This window comes from Scyliorhinus canicula, chromosome 12, assembly GCF_902713615.1.
Source record: "Scyliorhinus canicula chromosome 12, sScyCan1.1, whole genome shotgun sequence".
NCBI classification, from domain to species: domain Eukaryota; kingdom Metazoa; phylum Chordata; class Chondrichthyes; order Carcharhiniformes; family Scyliorhinidae; genus Scyliorhinus; species Scyliorhinus canicula.
Genome location: NC_052157.1, coordinates 72180611 through 72199620, shown reverse-complemented (window position 1 = coordinate 72199620; position 19010 = coordinate 72180611). Strand labels below are relative to the sequence as shown.

At 48.9% G+C, this 19010-nt stretch overlaps 1 protein-coding gene across 2 annotated transcripts in view; it reads left to right on the top strand.

The window, feature by feature from the left end:
- LOC119975272 (urokinase plasminogen activator surface receptor-like) overlaps positions 1-14567 on the top strand; it is an 80925-nt gene extending 66358 nt beyond the window's left edge. The window contains exons 6-8 of one of the 2 annotated variants that reach the window (XM_038814982.1): positions 6839-7042; positions 7267-7337; positions 14127-14177. In XM_038814982.1, the coding sequence (XP_038670910.1) occupies positions 6839-7042; positions 7267-7337; positions 14127-14138 (287 nt within the window). In that variant the 3' untranslated portion in view covers positions 14139-14177. Of the gene's footprint in view, positions 1-6838; positions 7043-7266; positions 7338-14126 lie in introns of both variants that reach the window. The other variant, XM_038814981.1, reaches the window with a different exon arrangement.
- The last annotated feature ends 4443 nt before the right edge of the window (positions 14568-19010 follow it).

Genomic DNA, 19010 nt, shown 5'->3' with positions numbered 1-19010 from the left:
GCTTCAACCAGCACACAGACCCCAGCTTCAACCAGCACACTGACCCCAGCTTCAACCAGCACACCGACCCCAGCTTCAACCAGCACAACGACCACAGCTTCAACCAGCACACTGACCCCAGCTTCAACCAGCGCACCGACCCCAGCTTCAACCAGCACATCGACCCCAGCTTCAACCAATACACTGACCCCAGCTTCAACCAGCAAACCGACCCCAGCTTCAACCAGCACACTGACCCCAGCTTCAACCTGTACACCGACCCCAGCTTCAACCAGTACACTGACCCCAGCTTCAACCAGCGCACCGACCCCAGCTTCAACCAGCACACCGACCCCAGCTTCAACATGTACACTGACCGCAGCTTCAACCAGCACACTGACCCCAGCTTCAACCTGTACACCGACCCCAGCTTCAACCAGTACACTGACCCCAGCTTCAACCAGCGCACCGACCCCAGCTTCAACCAGCACACCGACCCCAGCTTCAACATGTACACCGACCCCAGCTTCAACCAGTACACTGACCCCAGCTTCAACCAGCGCACCGACCCCAGCTTCAACCAGCACACCGACCCCAGCTTCAACCAGCACACCGACCGCAGCTTCAACCAGCACACCGACCCCAGCTTCAACCAGCACACTGACCCCAGCTTCAACCAGCACACCGACGCCAGCTTCAACCAGCGCATTGACCCCAGCTTCAACCAGCACACCGACCCCAGCTTCAACCAGCACACCGACCCCAGCTTCAACCAGCACATTGACCCCAGCTTCAACCAGTACACTGACTCCAGCTTCAACCAGCACACCGACCCCAGCTTCAACCAGCACACCGACCCCAGCTTCAACCAATACACTGACCCCAGCTTCAACCAGCACACCGACCCCAGCTTCAACCAGCACACCGACCCCAGCTTCAACCAGCACACTGACCCCAGCTTCAACCAGCACACCGACCCCAGCTTCAACCAGCGCACTGACCCCAGCTTCAAACAGCACACTGACCCCAGCTTCAACCAGCAAACTGACCTCAGCTTCAACCAGCACACTGACCCCAGCTTCAACCAGCAAACTGACCTCAGCTTCAACCAGCACACTGACCCCAGCTTCAACCAGCACACCCACCCCAGCTTCAACCAGCACACTGACCCCAGCTTCAAACAGCACACCGACCCCAGCTTCAACCAGCACACCGACCCCAGCTTCAACCAACACACCAACCCCAGCTTCAACCAGCACACCGACCCCAGCTTCAACCAGCACACCGACCCCAGCTTCAACCAGCACACCGACCCCAGCTTCAACCTGTACACCGACCCCAGCTTCAACCAGCACACCGACCCCAGCTTCAACCAGCACACCCACCCCAGCTTCAACCTGTACACCGACCGCAGCTTCAACCAGCACACTGACCCCAGCTTCAACCTGTACACCGACCCCAGCTTCAACCAGCACACCGACCCCAGCTTCAACCAGCACACTGACCCCAGCTTCAACCTGTACACCGACCCCAGCTTCAACCTGTACACTGACCCCAGCTTCAACCAGCTCACTGACCCCAGCTTCAGCCAGCACACTGACCCCAGCTTCAACCAGTACACTGACCCCAGCTTCAACCAGCACACTGACCCCAGCTTCAACCAGCACACTGACCCCAGCTTCAACCAGTACACTGACCCCAGCTTCAACCAGCACACTGACCCCAGCTTCAACCAGCTCACTGACCCCAGCTTCAACCAGCACACTGACCCCAGCTTCAACCAGCACACTGACCCCAGCTTCAACCAGCACACTGACCCCAGCTTCAACCATTACACCGACCCCAGCTTCAACCAGCACACTGACCCCAGCTTCAACCAGCACACCGACCCCAGCTTCAACCAGCACACTGACCCCAGCTTCAACCAGCACACTGACCCCAGCTTCAACCAGCACACCGACCCCAGCTTCAACCAGCACACTGACCCCAGCTTCAACCTGCACACTGACCCCAGCTTCAACCTGTACACTGACCCCAGCTTCAACCAGCACACTGACCCCAGCTTCAACCAGCACAGCGACCCCAGCTTCAACCTGTACACCGACCCCAGCTTCAACCAGCACACTGACCCCAGCTTCAACCAGCACACTGACCCCAGCTTCAAACAGCACACTGACCCCAGCTTCAACCAGCACACTGACCCCAGCTTCAACCAGCACACTGACCCCAGCTTCAACCAGCACACTGACCCCAGCTTCAACCAATACACCGACCCCAGCTTCAACTTGAAGCTTGGGTCAGTGTACTATTTGAAGCTGGGGTCGGCGTACTGGTTGGTGCTGGGGTCAGTGTATTGATTGAAGCTTCAACTATTACACCAACCTCAATTGAATGGGCCTACCTCGTATTATGTTGATCTTTTCTCTACACCCCTGTTATGACTGTCACATTACATTCTGTAGTCTCTCCGTCCTTCCCTATGTACGGTAAGCATTGCTGTATAGCATTCAAGAAACAATACTTTTCTCTGTATACTAATACATGTGACAATACTGATGCACTATCAATTACGATGAGACGAGAGTAGAGAGTAATCGAGGCTTTATTACACAGAGATGTGTAGCCTCCCGCAGCTGCTGCCGAAATGGCTGCAGCTCGGAGAGCCCACACATTTATACTCCACCTACTGGGCGGAGCCAGCAGGCAGGGATCGACCCTCGTACCTGTAGTACAGGAGCTTTGCCGTAATACCCTCGTATGCAGTATATAATACAACAGTGGTGTCTACCACACTCACCCCCCTGTTAAAAAAGAGTCCAGTGGGGGTGGTAGAAACTATTTACATGCAATTTGTTGGAAACTATTTATATACAGGTTGTTAAAAACATTGAGAAAGAGTCTACAAATTTAGACGGTCGGGCACCTTGATCCGCCGTTGCGAGCGCTGGAGGTGTGGTGTTGATGCCGGCGTTGGTTCGGTCGTCGGTGACTCAGGGAGCGTGTTGACCTCATCTTCATACACGTGTGGGACCAAGGAGACTGTGGATCGTCCTGGAGCGGGGGCTGTGGTGGGGTGTGCCGGGGGGGGGAGGGGGGGAGGGTGGTGTCGGGACCGAGGGAGGGGTGTGCGGGGACCCAGCTGGTGCCAGGTCCCGAAGGGAGACTGCGCCTTGGTGGCCATCGGGGTATGCTATGTAGGTGAACTGCGGGTTCACGTGGAGTAGCTGTACCCTCTCAACCAATGGGCCCGCCATGTGTATCCGCCCGTGCTTACGGAGGGGAGCAAGATGGCGGCACCCACGGGCCACACGTGGTCTGGGGCGAGGAAGATGGCGGGGCCCACAGGCCATTTGAGGGCTGCGGTGAGACAGATTGCGGCGCCCGTGAGTCGCACATCGGGGGCGCCGGAGCAACGGCGGTGACCCAGCGGGCCTGACACACAGCAGCAAAATGTCCTTTCTTACCGCAGGCCTTGAGGAGCGCGCTCCGTGCCGGGCAGCGTTGTCAGGGCTGCTTTGTCTATCTGCAGAACTAGCACTTGGATCCCCCGGGGTTGTGTGGTTGCCGTGTGGCGCAGGCCTGGAGTTGGCTGGGGGCAGTCACTGACGGGGTGCACGGTAGTGCATTCGCTGGCAGAGTCCACGATGTCCAGGAGGGGTGGGCCGGGCGGTCGGGGGCATACGCTTGAATATTGCGTGATAGTGCAGCCAAATGGCTGCAGCTCGGAGAGCCCACACATTTATACTCCGCCTACTGGGCGGAGCCAGCAGGCAGGGATCGACCCTCGTACCTGTAGTACAGGGGCCTTACCATAATACCCTCGTATGCAGTATATAATACAATAGCGGTGACTACCACAAATACTAAATCAAATCAAATCAAAGATGTATGAGAAACAAAATCAGAAATTGCTGGAAAAACTCTGCAGGTCTGACAGCAGGGTTGGAGAGAGAAACAGAGTTAAAGTTTCAAGTCCAATATGATACATCTTCAGAAATCTGGCTAAATTTTGAGAAGTTAGAAATCGGAGTTGGATTAATTCCTTAAATTTGTTCTATATTTATTACATTTTAAATTTCAATTCATGACAGAATGAACCGACTGATTAATTTAATAAACACCAACACCAGCAATCCACAATTGTACTGTTCGACTACGGCAGATCAATCTTCTACAATGTCTAACCCCTCACCATTAGAAAATATTCTGTTTTTTCTTGATCCACAGTGCATAATCTCAAACTTCCCACATTGAACCCTGCTTGCCACAGGTTTGCCCATTCACCTAATCAGTCTATGGGCCACTGAAATGTCCTGTTTCAGTCTGCACAACACAACACTCCTCCTAATCTTGTGCCATCTGCAATCTTTGAGATACAACTTTGGAGTAATATCCATCACTGTAGATACTCAAGGGGTTAATGTTAATACACTACAACTAAGTAAACACTAGAGGGAGCACCAGAGATATATAATAGACAAACAGGAAGTCAAGGGGCACTCTTCACAGGAATGGCAGCCGGTGAGCAGGACACAGACAGATAGCTCAGATGTAACATATAGTATAATCGCTGGAGAGAGAACAAACTTACTAAATAAAGCATCTGCTTCAACTGTAAGACTACGAGTTTTATTCAGACACCAGGAATAATACAAACTTCATCCAGATAATATTGATGTACATAATGAAAACCATTACCATGAATCTCTGACCTGCTTCCATACCAATGATCAATTCCATGCCTTCTCATGTTTTTTCATAACTTCTTCTTCTGAAGCTTAGCATTTTTTAAATGGCTGCGGAATTAATAAAGGTAACACTGACGGACATTCCCTATACATCTTGCAGAACACCTCCTCACAAATTGTAATTAACATTTGTCATCAATTACCTACTCTGCACAATTCACAATTCTATGTTCTTTCACCATGGTGCAGAGCGATCTGGATATCCTGGTTATTGAATCACAGAAGGCCATTAAGCTGGTACAGCAAGTAAATAGGAAAACAAAGAAAATGTTATTGTTTTCTGCAAGGAGAATTTAATACAAAAGTTGAAAGGTTATAGAACATAGAACATTACAGCACAGTACAGGCCCTTCGGCCCTCGATGTTGCGCCGTCCTGTGAAACCCCTCTAAAGTCCCTCTACACTATTCTCTTATCGTCCATTAGCCTATCCAATGATCACTTGAAAGCGTTTAGTGTTGGTGAGTCCACTACTGTTGCAGGCAGGGCATTCCACGCCCTTACTACTCTCTGAGTAAAGAACCCACCTCTGACATCTGTCCTATATCTATCTCCCCTCAATTTAAAGCTATGTCCCCTTGTGCTGGACATCACCATCCGAGGAAAAAGGCTCTCAACGTCCACCCTATCTAATCCTCTGATCATCTTGTATGCCTCAATTAAGTCACCTCTTAACCTTCTTCTTTCTAACGAAAACAGCCTCTCAAGTCCTTCAGCCTTTCCTCATATGATCTTCCCTCCATACCAGGAAACATCCTGGTAAATCTCCTCTGCACCCTTTCCAATGCTTCCACATCCTTCCTATAATGTGGCGACCAGAACTGCACGCAATACTCCAAATGCGGCCGCACCAGAGTTTTGTACAACTGCAACATGACCTCATGGCTCCGAAACTCAATCCCTCTACCAATAAAAGCTAACACACCGTATGCCTTTTTAACAACCCTTGAGTTATGTTTCTGTTGTACTGGGAACTTGTGAGGCCACATTTGAAGTATTGATCAGCTTATTCAACGAAGAATGAAAATGCGTTTCAAACAGTTCAGAGCAAGTTGACCAGACTAATACCTTGAATGGGCTGGGTGTCTTAAGAGGGAAGATTGCACAGGCTGGGCTTGTATCTACTGGAGTTTAGAAGAGCAAGTGGCGACTTAATTGAAACATGAAATGAAATGAAAAAATGAAATGAAAACCGCTTATTGTCATGAGTAGGCTTCAAATGAAGTTACTGTGAAAAGCCCCTAGTCGCCACATTCCGGCGCCTGTTCGGGGAGGCTGTTACAGGAATCGAACCGTGCTGCTGGCCTGCTTGGTCTGCTTTCAAAGCCAGCGATTTAGCCCTGTGCTAAACAGCCCCTAAACATATAAGATCCCGAGGGATCTTGACAGGGTGGATATGGAGAGGATGTTTCCTCTTGTGGGAGAATCCAGAGCTAGGGGTGACTGTTAAATGAGTTACCTCTTATTTTTAGAAATATAGATGAGATGTTTTTTTTCACTCAAAGGGTTGTGAGACTTTGGATCTCTCTTTGAGAAAATCTGTTGGAAGCAGAGCCTTTGAATATATTTCAGGCAGAGATGGTGAGATTTATGGTAAACAAGAGAATGATAGGTATTCGGGGAGTACAGTGTGAGGGGACTCTTAGATCAGTCATGATCTTATTAAGTGGAGGGGCAGGCATGAGGGGCTGAATGGTCTTCTACTGCTCCTTGTTTTTATGTCTGTATGTTTGCATGATCTACGTTACCTAGTTCTATGCTCCTTCATCGTGATCATGCAAAAGCCCTCGCTACTTTTAATGAAGTGTGCATTTGTTTAGGAGCTCAATGTGCATGATAATAAATTACAGTAAATATCAACAACTGATGTCAAATTGACAGCTCTATCTTTTCCTTTGTGTCTATCCACCCTTGCTATTATAAAAATAATAACACACCTGAAATTATCCAATCATTGAAAGATAAGCAGTAATTTCCTCACCTCTGGTAATATCTGACAGAAGGATCATGTAGTCCTTTGATATCTGTGGTCCCTGAGACACCTAATTGCTCCAAAACAAATTAAACACCTTAATTTAACGAACAAAATTTGTCCCACTATCTTGTTTTTAGGTTCAAGTACATCTGCCCCAGTTGCAGCCAGCACCTTGACCCCAGTTGCAGCCAGCACCTTGACCCCAGTTGCAAACAGCACCTTGACCCCAGTTGCAAACAGCACCTTGACCCCAGTTGCAACTGGCACTTTGACTCCAGCTCCAATCAATACAACTGCAGTGACTACCAACAAAACAACTGAGAGTCAAATGACAAATGAAGGTAAGTGTGCTGTGGGACCAGACACAAACAGTTCAGCCTTCCCAACAGGAAACATTGGGTGATCCAGTACAGGAATCCTAACTCTACAATTCCTAGCCACCCCAGAACTTCACCTCAGGCAGCAAAGAAATGCTCTGATTGAGGCAAAAAGCATAAAATAATTATTGAAGAAAATCCTCAGGATGACATGCCAGTAGTTACTCATGTTTCCTTTCATCTTTTAGAAAACCCCAAAATCAAAATTGCAGTCCAATTTTTGTTTAACGAAACAGACAGAAAAGGATTCCACAATCAGGTCAGTGATCATCTCATTGACTGGTGGAGCAGGTTAGCGATGGGGGTGGGGGGGTCAAATGGCCTCCAGTTGTTTTGACATCTAATGTTCACATTCTCAATCTGTCCGGAAGGCATACAAAATTGAAAGCAAGGAATCTGGAAATACTCTGGATGAGGCAGCATCAGTGGAGACGGAAATAAAGGTTAAAGGGCGGGATTCTCCAGCTGTGCCTGCTCGGAGACCAGTGAACCTCGCCCGAGGTCAGTGGACTTTTCCACTGTCCGAGTCTTGCCCGTGGTGATCTTGGGGTGGGTGAGGCGGAAGAATCCAGCCTAAAATTTCAGGTAGATGTCCTTTCAGCAGCACTGCAAAAGAATACTGGGCGCAATTCTCCGCACTCACGACGGTGCGGAGAATAGCGGGGGTCGTAAATTTTTACGGCCACGCTAGTCTGACGCCCTCCTGCTATTCTCCCCCCCCCCCCACGCCCGACTCCCGACACGAATTGCACCCGCCGTTTTTTTACGGCGAGCAGCGATTCTCAGCTGGTCGATGGGCCAAACTCCAAGCCCTTTACGGCCGTTTTTACGAACGGCAAACACACCTGGTCTGGCCGTTCGTAAAAACGGCCTTAAAGTTCGGATCTTGGCAACCATGGCACCGATTGGCACGGCAGTACCACGGCCGTGCCAAGGGTGCCATGGGCCCGCGATCGGTGGGCACTGATCGTGGGCAGCGGGTCCGATTCCCGCGCACTCTTTGTCCTTCCGCCGCCCCGCTGTATCAATTCGCGGGGTGGCTGAGGGGCATCCCGGCCCGCGCATGCGCGGGTTTCACGCAAATGTGCGATGATGTCATCCGCGCATGCGCGGGTTGGAGTCTTCCAATCCGCACATGCGCGGCTGACGTCATGTGACGCGTCAGCCGTCGCAAACTCTGGCAAGCGGGCTTAACGAAATTCGTTACGCCCACGATGCCGGAGTTCACGGCCGCGGCATGCTAGCCCCGACCGGGGACCAGAATCGGTTCCCGGTCGGGGAGGGGGAGGCTGGCGTCAAACCCGCCCGTTTTTGACGCCAGCGTTACGATTTCTCCCTGTTTGGGAGAATCGCGCCCAGTAATCTTTATTAGTGTCACAAGTAGGTTTACATTTACACTGCAGTGAAGTTACTATGAAAATCCCCCAGTCACCACATTCCGGCGCCTGTTCGAGTACACTGAGGGACAATTCAGACTGTCCAAATCACTTAACAAGCACGTCTTTCGGGACTTGTGGGAGGAAACTGAAGCCCCCGGAGGAAAGCCACGCAGACACAGGGAGAACATGCAGGCTCCGCACAGACAGTGACCCAGCAGGGAATCAAACCTGGGTTCCTGGTGCTGTGAAGCAACAGTGCTAACCATTGTGTTACTGTGCCGCCCGTTGGCGGTGCAACAGGTGTTATGGGCCAGGATTTAGAGAGCTCCAAAGTGTATCATGGAGTTCACCTGACCCACAACTTTGAATAGATTGTGGTATGGGGAGCACATGGCCCTACTCTGCAGGTGTGATGCAACAGAACTCTGCAGGTGTGATGCAGCAGAGCTCTGCAGCACTTTTAAATTAAAACGCTGTTTAGTTACAAAACCAGTTAACACTTTATAAATCCACAGTAAACATCTTAACAACTATCAACACCAATAAATCCCCCAAAGAATACAGTACTCTGTAAGTAACTCTTAATCTTTCCTTGTAACATCCATAAGACAAAAAGAACCCTCTTTACAAAAAGACATCAGGTTTAACTTCACTATTGAGAACAGTTACCACTTAGAAATCACCAAATGGATATTGATAAGCTTGCAGAGATTCATACACATCTTGCTGTGATTGCAGCTTTTCCAATACCAAACACACCCTGTAGCAAACAGCCTAAAGCAAAAGTAAAAGCAGACAGACAGCCCAGCTCCACCCACACTCTGATATCACTGATAAACACTCATTTCTTAAAGGTACTCTCACAGGACACAGGTTTTAAAGCAACTTGAGAGTCTGGGGAAAATAGCAAATGTGTCTTTTGATGATAGAATGGGGGTCAGGAGTGTTGAAACATATAAATAGTAACAATTTGCCAACCTTGTTCTGTAATTGAATTAACAATGTTAAATCCTCCACTATCAACATCCTATGGGGTTACCATTGACCAGAAATTTAACAGGACTTCCCTTATAAAAGCTTTGGCTACAAGACAGGTCAGAGTCTAGCAATTCTGTGGCGAGTACCTGACTCCTGACGACCAAAGCCTATCAATCATCTACAAAGAGTGCAATGGAGTATTCTCCATTTCCTGGACAAGTGCAGGTCCACAACACTGAAGAAGCTCTACTCCATCCAGGACAATGCAGCCTGCTTTATTGGCACCTCTTCCACAAACATTCAATCCCTCCACCACCAATGGTCTGTGGCAGTCATGTGTACCGTTTACAAGATGCACTGCAGGAACTCACCATGGTTCCTTAGGCAGCACCTTCCAAACACAACCACTGCCATCTAGCAGGACCAGAGCAGCATATATCTGGAAACACCACCACCTGGAAGTTTCTCTCCAATTCACTCAACGTCCTTCTTGGAAATATGTCACCGTTCCCTCACTGTCACTGGGTAAAGATTCTGGAACTCCCTCCATAACAGCAGTGTTAGAATCATAGAATTTGCAGTGCAGAAGGAGGCCATTTGGCCCATCGAGTCTGCACCGGCTCTTGGAAAGAGCACCCTACCCAAGCCCACACCTCCACCCTATCACCATAACCCAGTATCCCCACCCAACACTAAGGGCAATTTTGGATACTAAGGGAAATTTATCATGGCCAATCCACCTAACCTGCACATCTTTGGACTGCGGGAGGAAACCCGCGCACACACAGGGAGAACGTGCAGACTCTGCACACGCAGTGACCCAAGCCGGGAATCGAACCTGGGACCCTGGAGCTATGCAACAATTGTGCTAACCACAGTGCTACCGTACTGCCCCGTGTTGGCATTCCGTGTTGGTGTACCTACACATCAGAGAGTGCAGTGGTTCAAGGAGGCACCTTGCACCCAACGTCTGGAGGGAAGCTTGGGCTGGGCGATAAATGCTGACTTAGTCAACGAGTCCCACATCCCACAAAAGAGTGAATATATTACTTTTTCAAATTATTTTCTTATTTCAATTGATTAATATGATTGCCATCAAGTAACCTGTGCTTTCCCTACATGTTGGTTTCCCATGTTTCCTTGTGCACATTTATGTTCAAAATAATGTGAGTTCTGTTAGTGAGGAATTTCACAGTATAACCCTGAAGATATCAATGTTTTCCAAGCTTAGCAGTGAGCCACCCCGAGAGAAGTCTTTGTGCTCTAATTAGATATAAATAAAGCCAGATCACCCTGGGTAGTGGCCAGTGAGGCACTGCAATTCATGAGAAGAGGAATGTGCATCTGCATTTTATGCTTTGTATATTTATTATCTGTGCACGAAAACTATTGAAATACTTCCTTGGCGTGGCTCACCTCCCCCTCTCGAAACCTGAGCACAAGGATTTCAGTTGCCTCCAGTACATTGACCCCCAGGTTAGACCAATATCAGAACACATAAAAACTTAACAAATAGGTTCAAGAGTAATGCCCTTCAGCCCATCGAGTCTGCTCTGCTATTACAATATCACAATGTATGTGATTGTGACCTTAACTCCAGTTTCCCTCCCTCTCCCTGAATTTCTTGTCAATCAAAATTATTAATCGTCACCATCTATAAGATGCATTGTGGGAATTCACCTTGGACAGCACCTTCCGTAGCCAGGATTATTACCTACTAGAGCCCGAGGTTGGCTGACACACGGGAAGAACATCACTTGGAATTTCCTCTCCAAATCACCAACCACTCTGACTTGGTAGCAATCTCTGACACCCCAACACCACCTCCCCAACACCACCCCTCAAAACCACCCTCATCACTACCGCCCAACACCACCCTCAACACCAACCCCACACTACCCTCACCTTCACCCCACCACCCGCAATTCCACCTTCACTACACCCCCACCAACACCCGCACAACACCCATACTACTACCCTCACCACCACCCTCACCTTTAACCCCAACCCCACACAACATTCACCACCACCATCACGCCACCCTCGCCCTCATCCCCACCCCCACACAGCTCTCTCCCCCACCCTCACCCGACCCTCACTCCCTCACCCCCTCACCCTCACTCCTACATGCCCTCCCCCACAACTACACCCTCACCCCCATCCCTACCCCCAGCCCCATCCCAAACCCTCACTCCCACACCATCCTCGCCCCCATACTTCCCCACTCTCCCCAGTCCGGGATCTAATCATGCATCTTGTCTTGTGTCTTGCGGGTCCATCTGGTGTTGCCTGCCCCCTGCCAGTGCCACAGCCACTGACCCCCCCCCCCCCACGCCATGAGCCGCGCACTGATGAGGAGAGCAGCCCTCAAACCGAGACCCATGACACCCCAGAACCCGAGTCTGATGGTGACAGTGATTTCCCATCACAGCTGTCTCCCCCATCCCAGAGACACTCACCTCGGTTGGGCACTTTCGTGTAGAGGCTCCTGGGACTCTCTCTGGTGAGCACTGCACAGCTGCTCTGGTTCAGCAGGTGGAGGTAGGAACTCCCGAGGGGACGGATGATCGGAGGGTCGGCTGACCCCAGGAATTAGCTGCCATAGCGACGGGTTTCGGATTTATGGAATGGACAGTCCCAGCCACAGAGCCATGGAGTACATGAGGGGTTGTCAGCGAGCATCCAGTACCTGCAGGTGCAGGTGGAGGAGTCCAACCCCGTGCAGCAGTAGGGGCTGGTGCCGACCATGCATGCCACCCGGCCAACACTGCATGGGTGGCATCCACAGTGGATGCATTTTAGGGTTGAGAGGTGGGGAGAGTTTTGTCTATGGATCAGCATGGCCAAGGCCTGGGGCATTCTCTGCATTCGCTGTTTGAGGCCCAGCACAGGGTTGCCGACTCACAGGTAGCCATGTGCCAGAGCATTCCGGGACACTAAGGGGCAATTTATCATGGCCAATCCACATCACCCACACATCTTTGGACTGTGGGAGGAAACTGCAACTACCGGAAGAAACCAACGCCGACACGGGGAGAACATACATACTCCACACAGACATGACCCAAGGCTGGAATTAAACCCGAGTCCCTGGCGCTGTGAGACGTCAGTGTTAACCGACTTTGCCACCATGCCGCCCTTTACATTAGATCAGCACAAATTACTTTAGTGTTTCTTGACACAGGTTTGCCTATCACCTCCACCTGCGCACATTTGCTCTGTTTCCACCATTTGAATCTGCTCACTGTGTTTCAAGTCACCGGATAGAACACAGTACTCAAGGTGCAGGGTTGATTGTTACAGATCTTTGGGCATTTGTTTGTTTAATTCAGCTTCTGATGAATTGACTGTACAGCTCAGCATTCACTTTTCATTCTGACTGCGGATCTTCAACTGTTGCAGCATCAAGTCTACCAGAAATCCAAGGTTTGAATTTACTCGACCCCCAAATTAATTACATTATTGCCATATACACATGCCACGCACTCTTTTCCCCCCTCCTTTCAGTACTTCTCATGTTACTTCTAAATCCATATTAAATCTCGCACACTTTGGAAAATATGTCAGGCGTAGTATTTTGGGTCATACATTTACTTGGATTTTGATTCAAAAATCAATAACCATTCTAACTTGAGCTAAGATCGGTTGAGAAATTTTAAAAAGGACACTTGATGTTCTAATTTACTTAAGCTAAAATCTTATGGTAAATCTTTGAAAGTACTGTTAACTATGTGAAGGCATTCCTGCATTTAAATGTATTTTTCATTTAAGAAATATTTTGCTTTAATATAAAATCATTGCTGTTGGTCTGAAGCTTACGGGCGGTATTCTCCGCTCCCGGGAGTAAGTGCCTGCGCCAACGTGAACGCCGACGCGTTTCACGACGGCGCAAACAGGTCCCGGGCACGACCTATTCACACTGCACCAGCCTACTTACGCGGCGCCAAATGGGCGCCTCGCCAACCCGCGCATGCGCACATGGGGCAGCTCAATCCTGCGCATGCACAGTTGGGCCGCGCCATCCTGCGAATGCACGGGAAACTTCTTACGCACGCCGGCCCCTCACCAACATGGCATCGGTGTTCTGGGGCGGCCCGCGGAAGGAGTAGGCCGGGGGGGGAAAGGGGGATAGAGGCCGGCCCGCCGATCGGTGGGCCCCGATGCGGCCCTCCCCCCAGTGAAGGAGCCCACCCTCCCCCACAGGCCGCTCCACCAGTGTTCCCGCACAGTTCTGGCAAGCAGCAACCAGGGGGGATGGCAGTGGTGGGAACCTGTAGTGTCGGAAACGGCGACCGGCAGGAGAATCACCGCGCGCCATTTGCGCCGATTCTCCGAGCGGCCTGCGCAATTCGCACGGCGCTGGTTTCGGGGGGGGGGGGGTGTGAGAATTGCGTGCGGGGGTCGGGGACGGCGTGGCGCGATTCGCGCGGCAACCCGGCAATTCTCCCATCCGGCATGGGGGTGGGGCGGGAATACCGCCCTACTTCCTTGTTCTCTATCACACCCTCATAATGCACAAACCGCAGATCCTTTCTGCAACTATTCAATTTTTCCTCTTTGGAATCAGACAACTCTGTACTGACCATCCACCCTGCCAGATCAAGCAGGACAGGTTAACAATGGAAAATCTGAAATTATAATTGTAACTTTGAAGTTATGCTGCCTCTAACCATTTCCAATTATTTTCACAGATCGACTTTTAGAGCAAGGCCATATCATCCTAATTTGCGTTGTCCTTGTTGCTCTGGACTGTTGTGATGCTGTGCTCGTTTGGTGCATCAAGAAAAACTAGTTGTAATATCGTTATTCTTTGAACATCATTAGACAAACTGCATTGACGATGGCGCCAGTTTAAGCAGCATTAAATTATGCCAACAGTTTAAATTGGCTATTGGTGTGAGCGATGTGGAAATTGGTGCGTTGTTACTGCAAGAAGTTAGCACAAAGATTGAAAAGGTTTTCAAAGAAGCTAATTATTCATCAACAAAACTATTCCTCCATCAAAATAAGGGAATGAAAGGATCTCAATGATACAGCGAACTTGTGTATCTTGTCATGTTAATGTATGCATCTTGTAATATCTTAGTGGAAAAGCTGGTAATTAATGTGGAAGGGATTGCAAAAAGGATGCTGAACTTTAAAAAAAATAAATTTGGAGTACCCAATTATTATTTTACAATTAAGGGGCAATTTGGCATGCCCAATCCACCTACCCTGCACATCTTCAGCTATGGGGGTGAAACCCACGCAGATACGGGGAGAATGTGCAAACTCCACACAGACAGTGACCCAGGGTTAGGAGGAAACTGATTTTGAGTTCTGGCAGTTCTTTTTCCAAAACGAAGGAAGGTGTCAGGAGAAAAGAGTTTTACTATTCTTGTTGTGGAACATCACTCTCATTTTGTACAGACCAGAAACCAAGGTTTGCAGGTTTCATACAGGGTCAAGACTGGATTGTAGGAGACACATAGGGTGTAAGATTAAAGGAGAATAAGGAAAACACTGAAGATGGTGTGGTGTTGGGACTGGTAACATATCAAAGACAACAAATTGTTCAAAAGGTCATTCCTATAGAGCTAGTTTGCTGTCACCTTCAGAGAACATTCTGAGAGGCGTAGTATTTTGGGTCATGCATTTACTTGGATTTGATTCGAAAATCAATAACCATTCTAACTTACTTGAGCCAAGATCTGTTGAGAATTTTTAAAAGGGCACTTTTAAATCTTTGAAAGTACTGTTAGCTAGGTGAAGGTATTCTTGCATTTAAGTGTATTTTTCATTTAATAAATATTTTGCTGAATATAAAATCATTACTGTTGGTCTGAAGCTACTTCTTCATTCTCATCACACCCTCATAATACACCAACCGCAGATCCTTTCGGGCAACCTATTTCAATTTTCCTCTTTGGATTCAGACAACTCTGTACTGACCATCCACCCTGCCAGATCAAGCAGACAGGTTAACAATGGAAAATCTGAAATTGTAATTGTAATTTCTGAAATTTGAAATCACTTTAGTGGGGAGATAACAAGCTCCGGGGCATTCATTTTCAAAATCCAGACTTGTGCCTGGATCAGTAAATTTGTTAGTTTTGTTAACAATGATATTGTGCAAAGCACAAAATAAATGTATATTGGTCAATTGTAAAATGGAAGGTATCACATCAAGGGTCTGGAGGCTTCAAGAGAGGGGAGCAGAAGAGATTGACCAGGATGTTGCCTGCTATGGAGGGAATTAGCTATGAGGAGTGCTTGAATAAACTCGGTTTGTTCTCACTGAAACAACGGAGGTTGAGGGGTGACCTGATAGAGGTCTACAAAATTATGAGGGCATAGACAGAGTGGATCGTCAGAGGCTTTTCGGCAGGGTAGAGGGTCAATTACTAGGGGGCACAGGTTTAAGGTGCGAGGGGCAAGGTTTAGAGGAGATGTACGAGGCAATTGTTTTACACTGAGGGTAGTGGGTGCCTGGAACTCGCTGCCAGAGGAGGTGGTGGAAGCAAGGGACGATAGTGACATTTAAGGGGCATCTTGACAAATACATGATAGGATGGGAATAGAGGGATATGGACTCAGGAAGTGTAGATTTTAGCTTAGACCGGGCAGCATGGTCGTCACAGGCTTGGTGGCCGAAGGGCCTGTTCCTGTGCTGTACTTTTCTTTGTCTTTGTTCTTTGTTCAAGCAATCATATAAACGGTGCAGAATTTAATTAATGCAGTGACTACCAGATGGAGTGTATGGATAATGAACCCCCGAACTAACATCACCAACATTGCGCAAAACGCATGCTCTTATTCTCGGGTTAACTGATGTCGATAAGATAGTAGAAGAGGAAAATATTCCAGAGTTATGGCTTTAGCTGGGATACATGTTGATGTTGTCCTGTTTCAATGTGCAGCCAGCCAGGCAGCTGTTGAATCGTTCTGATAAGGGAGAGGGAGGGATGAGAGAGAGTTACTAAAATATTAATCAATTGATTCAGATTAATACCGTCATTAGACAGCTGTCTCTAACAAACCGTGTATGGTCTGGGCTAGTGTTTTTCCAATTTATTTTCCCCTGGACACACATTTGCCAACTGGTCGATTTTCGGGACCCACGCTGGCCGACCTTCGGGACCCACGCTGGCCGACCTTCGGGACCCACGCTGGCTGACCTTCGGGACCCTCGCTGTCCCGACCTTCGGGACCTACGCTGGCCGACCTCGGGACCCTTGCTGGATGACCTTCGGGACCCACGCTGGCGACCTTCGGGACCCACGCTGGCCGACCTTCGGGACCACGCTGGCCACACCTTCGGGACCCTTGCTGGCCGACTATGGGACCCACGCTGGCCGACCTTCGGGACCCTTGCTGGCCACGACCTTCGGGACCCACGCTGGCCGACCTTCGGGACCTACGCTGGCCCATCTTCGGGACCCACGCTGGCGACCTCGGGACCACGCTGGCCCATCTTCGGGACCCACGCTGGCCGACCTTCGGGACCCACGCTGGCCCGACCTTCAGGGACCTACGCTGGCCGATCTTCGGGACCCTTGCTGGCCGACCTATGGGACCCACGCTGGCCGACTTCGGGACCCTTGCTGGCCGACCTTCGGGACCCACGCTGGCCGACCTTCGGGACCTACTATGGCCCATCTTCGGGACCCACGCTGGCCGACCTCGTGACCCACGCTGGCCATCTTCGGGACCCACGCTGGCCGACCTTCGGGACCACGCTGGCCGACCTTCAGGACCTACGCTGGCCGATCTTCGGGACCCACGCTGGCCGACCTTGGGACCCTTGCTGGCAACCTTCGGGACCCACGCTGGCCGACCTTCGGGACCCACGCTGGCCGACCTTCGGGACCTACGCTGGCCGACCCTTCGGGACCTACGCTGGCCGACCTTCGGGACCCACGCTGGCCCATCTTCGGGACCCTTGCTGGCCGACCTTCGGAACTCACGCCACATTCACTTTCCCAGTCTATCCTGAATCAAGTCAATGTTTCGACACTAAGGTTTTCTTGCCCTAGAGAAGGGAGGGAAGGAAAGTCATCTAGATTTCTTGTTCATAATCACTATGTAGTAGCTCCTGGTGCATTGAATTTGTGCCCGGATTAGATCAGTCTAGGTTTTGCAATGTTCCAATTTTCACAAAAACCATCTCAACATCAGCTCCACACTCCTGTTTGTAGAAAACAATTCTGTCCAATACAAACCACCAGCTGCATAATTTTCATCATTATGTGAGGAATTTGTGCACAGAGTTTTCGCCATCGCCTCACGGCATGACCCGTGTCTGTATATACATATATATATATATTATATATATATATATATTTTATATATATATATCTATATATATGGAATCACTAACTTTTATATATACATATATTTTATATATATATAAAATATATATATATATATATATATATATAAGTTCAATTGATTAATAAGCATAAAAGTTAGTGATTCCAAATAAGCCTGTTGGACTTTAACCTAGTGTGTAAGACTTCTTACTGTGCCTTTATATTCACACACCATCCCCATCCGATGGCTTTGCTCTTCTGGTCCAGCTAACGACAGCAGATTTTTTAACATTCTTCACTTGCAACAGATTGGAATAAAATAACATTTTCACAGCATGTTTCCTTTTCGGTTTGAATGAGCTTTGTTCTATTCCATATAATTGGAAAGTCTTTTGAAAAGCAATTCTGCTTCTGCGACTTTTGGCTAAGGTGAGTGTGAGGTCAGGTGTAATGCCTGGATCTGGTATGTCTTTTATATATATATATATGTATATATAAGACATACCAGATCCAGGCATTACACCTGACCTCACACTCACCTTAGCCAAAAGTCGCAGAAGCAGAATTGCTTTTCAAAAGACTTTCCAATTATATGGAATAGAACAAAGCTCATTCAAACCGAAAAGGAAACATGCTGTGAAAATGTTATTTTATTCCAATCTTGTTGCAAGTGAAGAATGTTAAAAAATCTGCTGTCGTTAGCTGGACCAGAAGAGCAAAGCCATCGGATGGGGATGGTGTGTGAATATAAAGGCACAGTAAGAAGTCTTACACACTAGGTTAAAGTCCAACAGGCTTATTTGGAATCACTAACTTTCGGAGCACACCTCCTTCAATGTAAACACAGGATATAAAGACAAAGCCAATGATGCAAGATGATACTTTGAATACAGGTCTTTGTAGGTACTTAGTCTTTACAGGTACAGACGGTGCGTCTGGAGAGGGGGCTAATCACAGGTTAAAGAGGTGTGAATTGTCTCAAGGCCAGGACAGTTGGCAGGATTTTGCAAGCCCAGGCCAGAGGCTGGGGCTGAATGTAATGCTACATGAATCCAAGGTCCCGGTTGAGGCTGCACACATGCGTGTGGAACTTGTCTATCAGTTTCTGCTCGGCGATTCTGTGTTGTCGCGCGTCCTGAAGGCTGCCTTGGAGAACACTTACCTGAAGATCAGAGGCTGAATGTTCAATTTGTAAGTGACTGAATTCCCAGGTGGGTTGCACACCCTATGTGGGACTCAAACAAGAATGGATAGTCGGGGGGAGCTGTACCTGAACTCAATGAA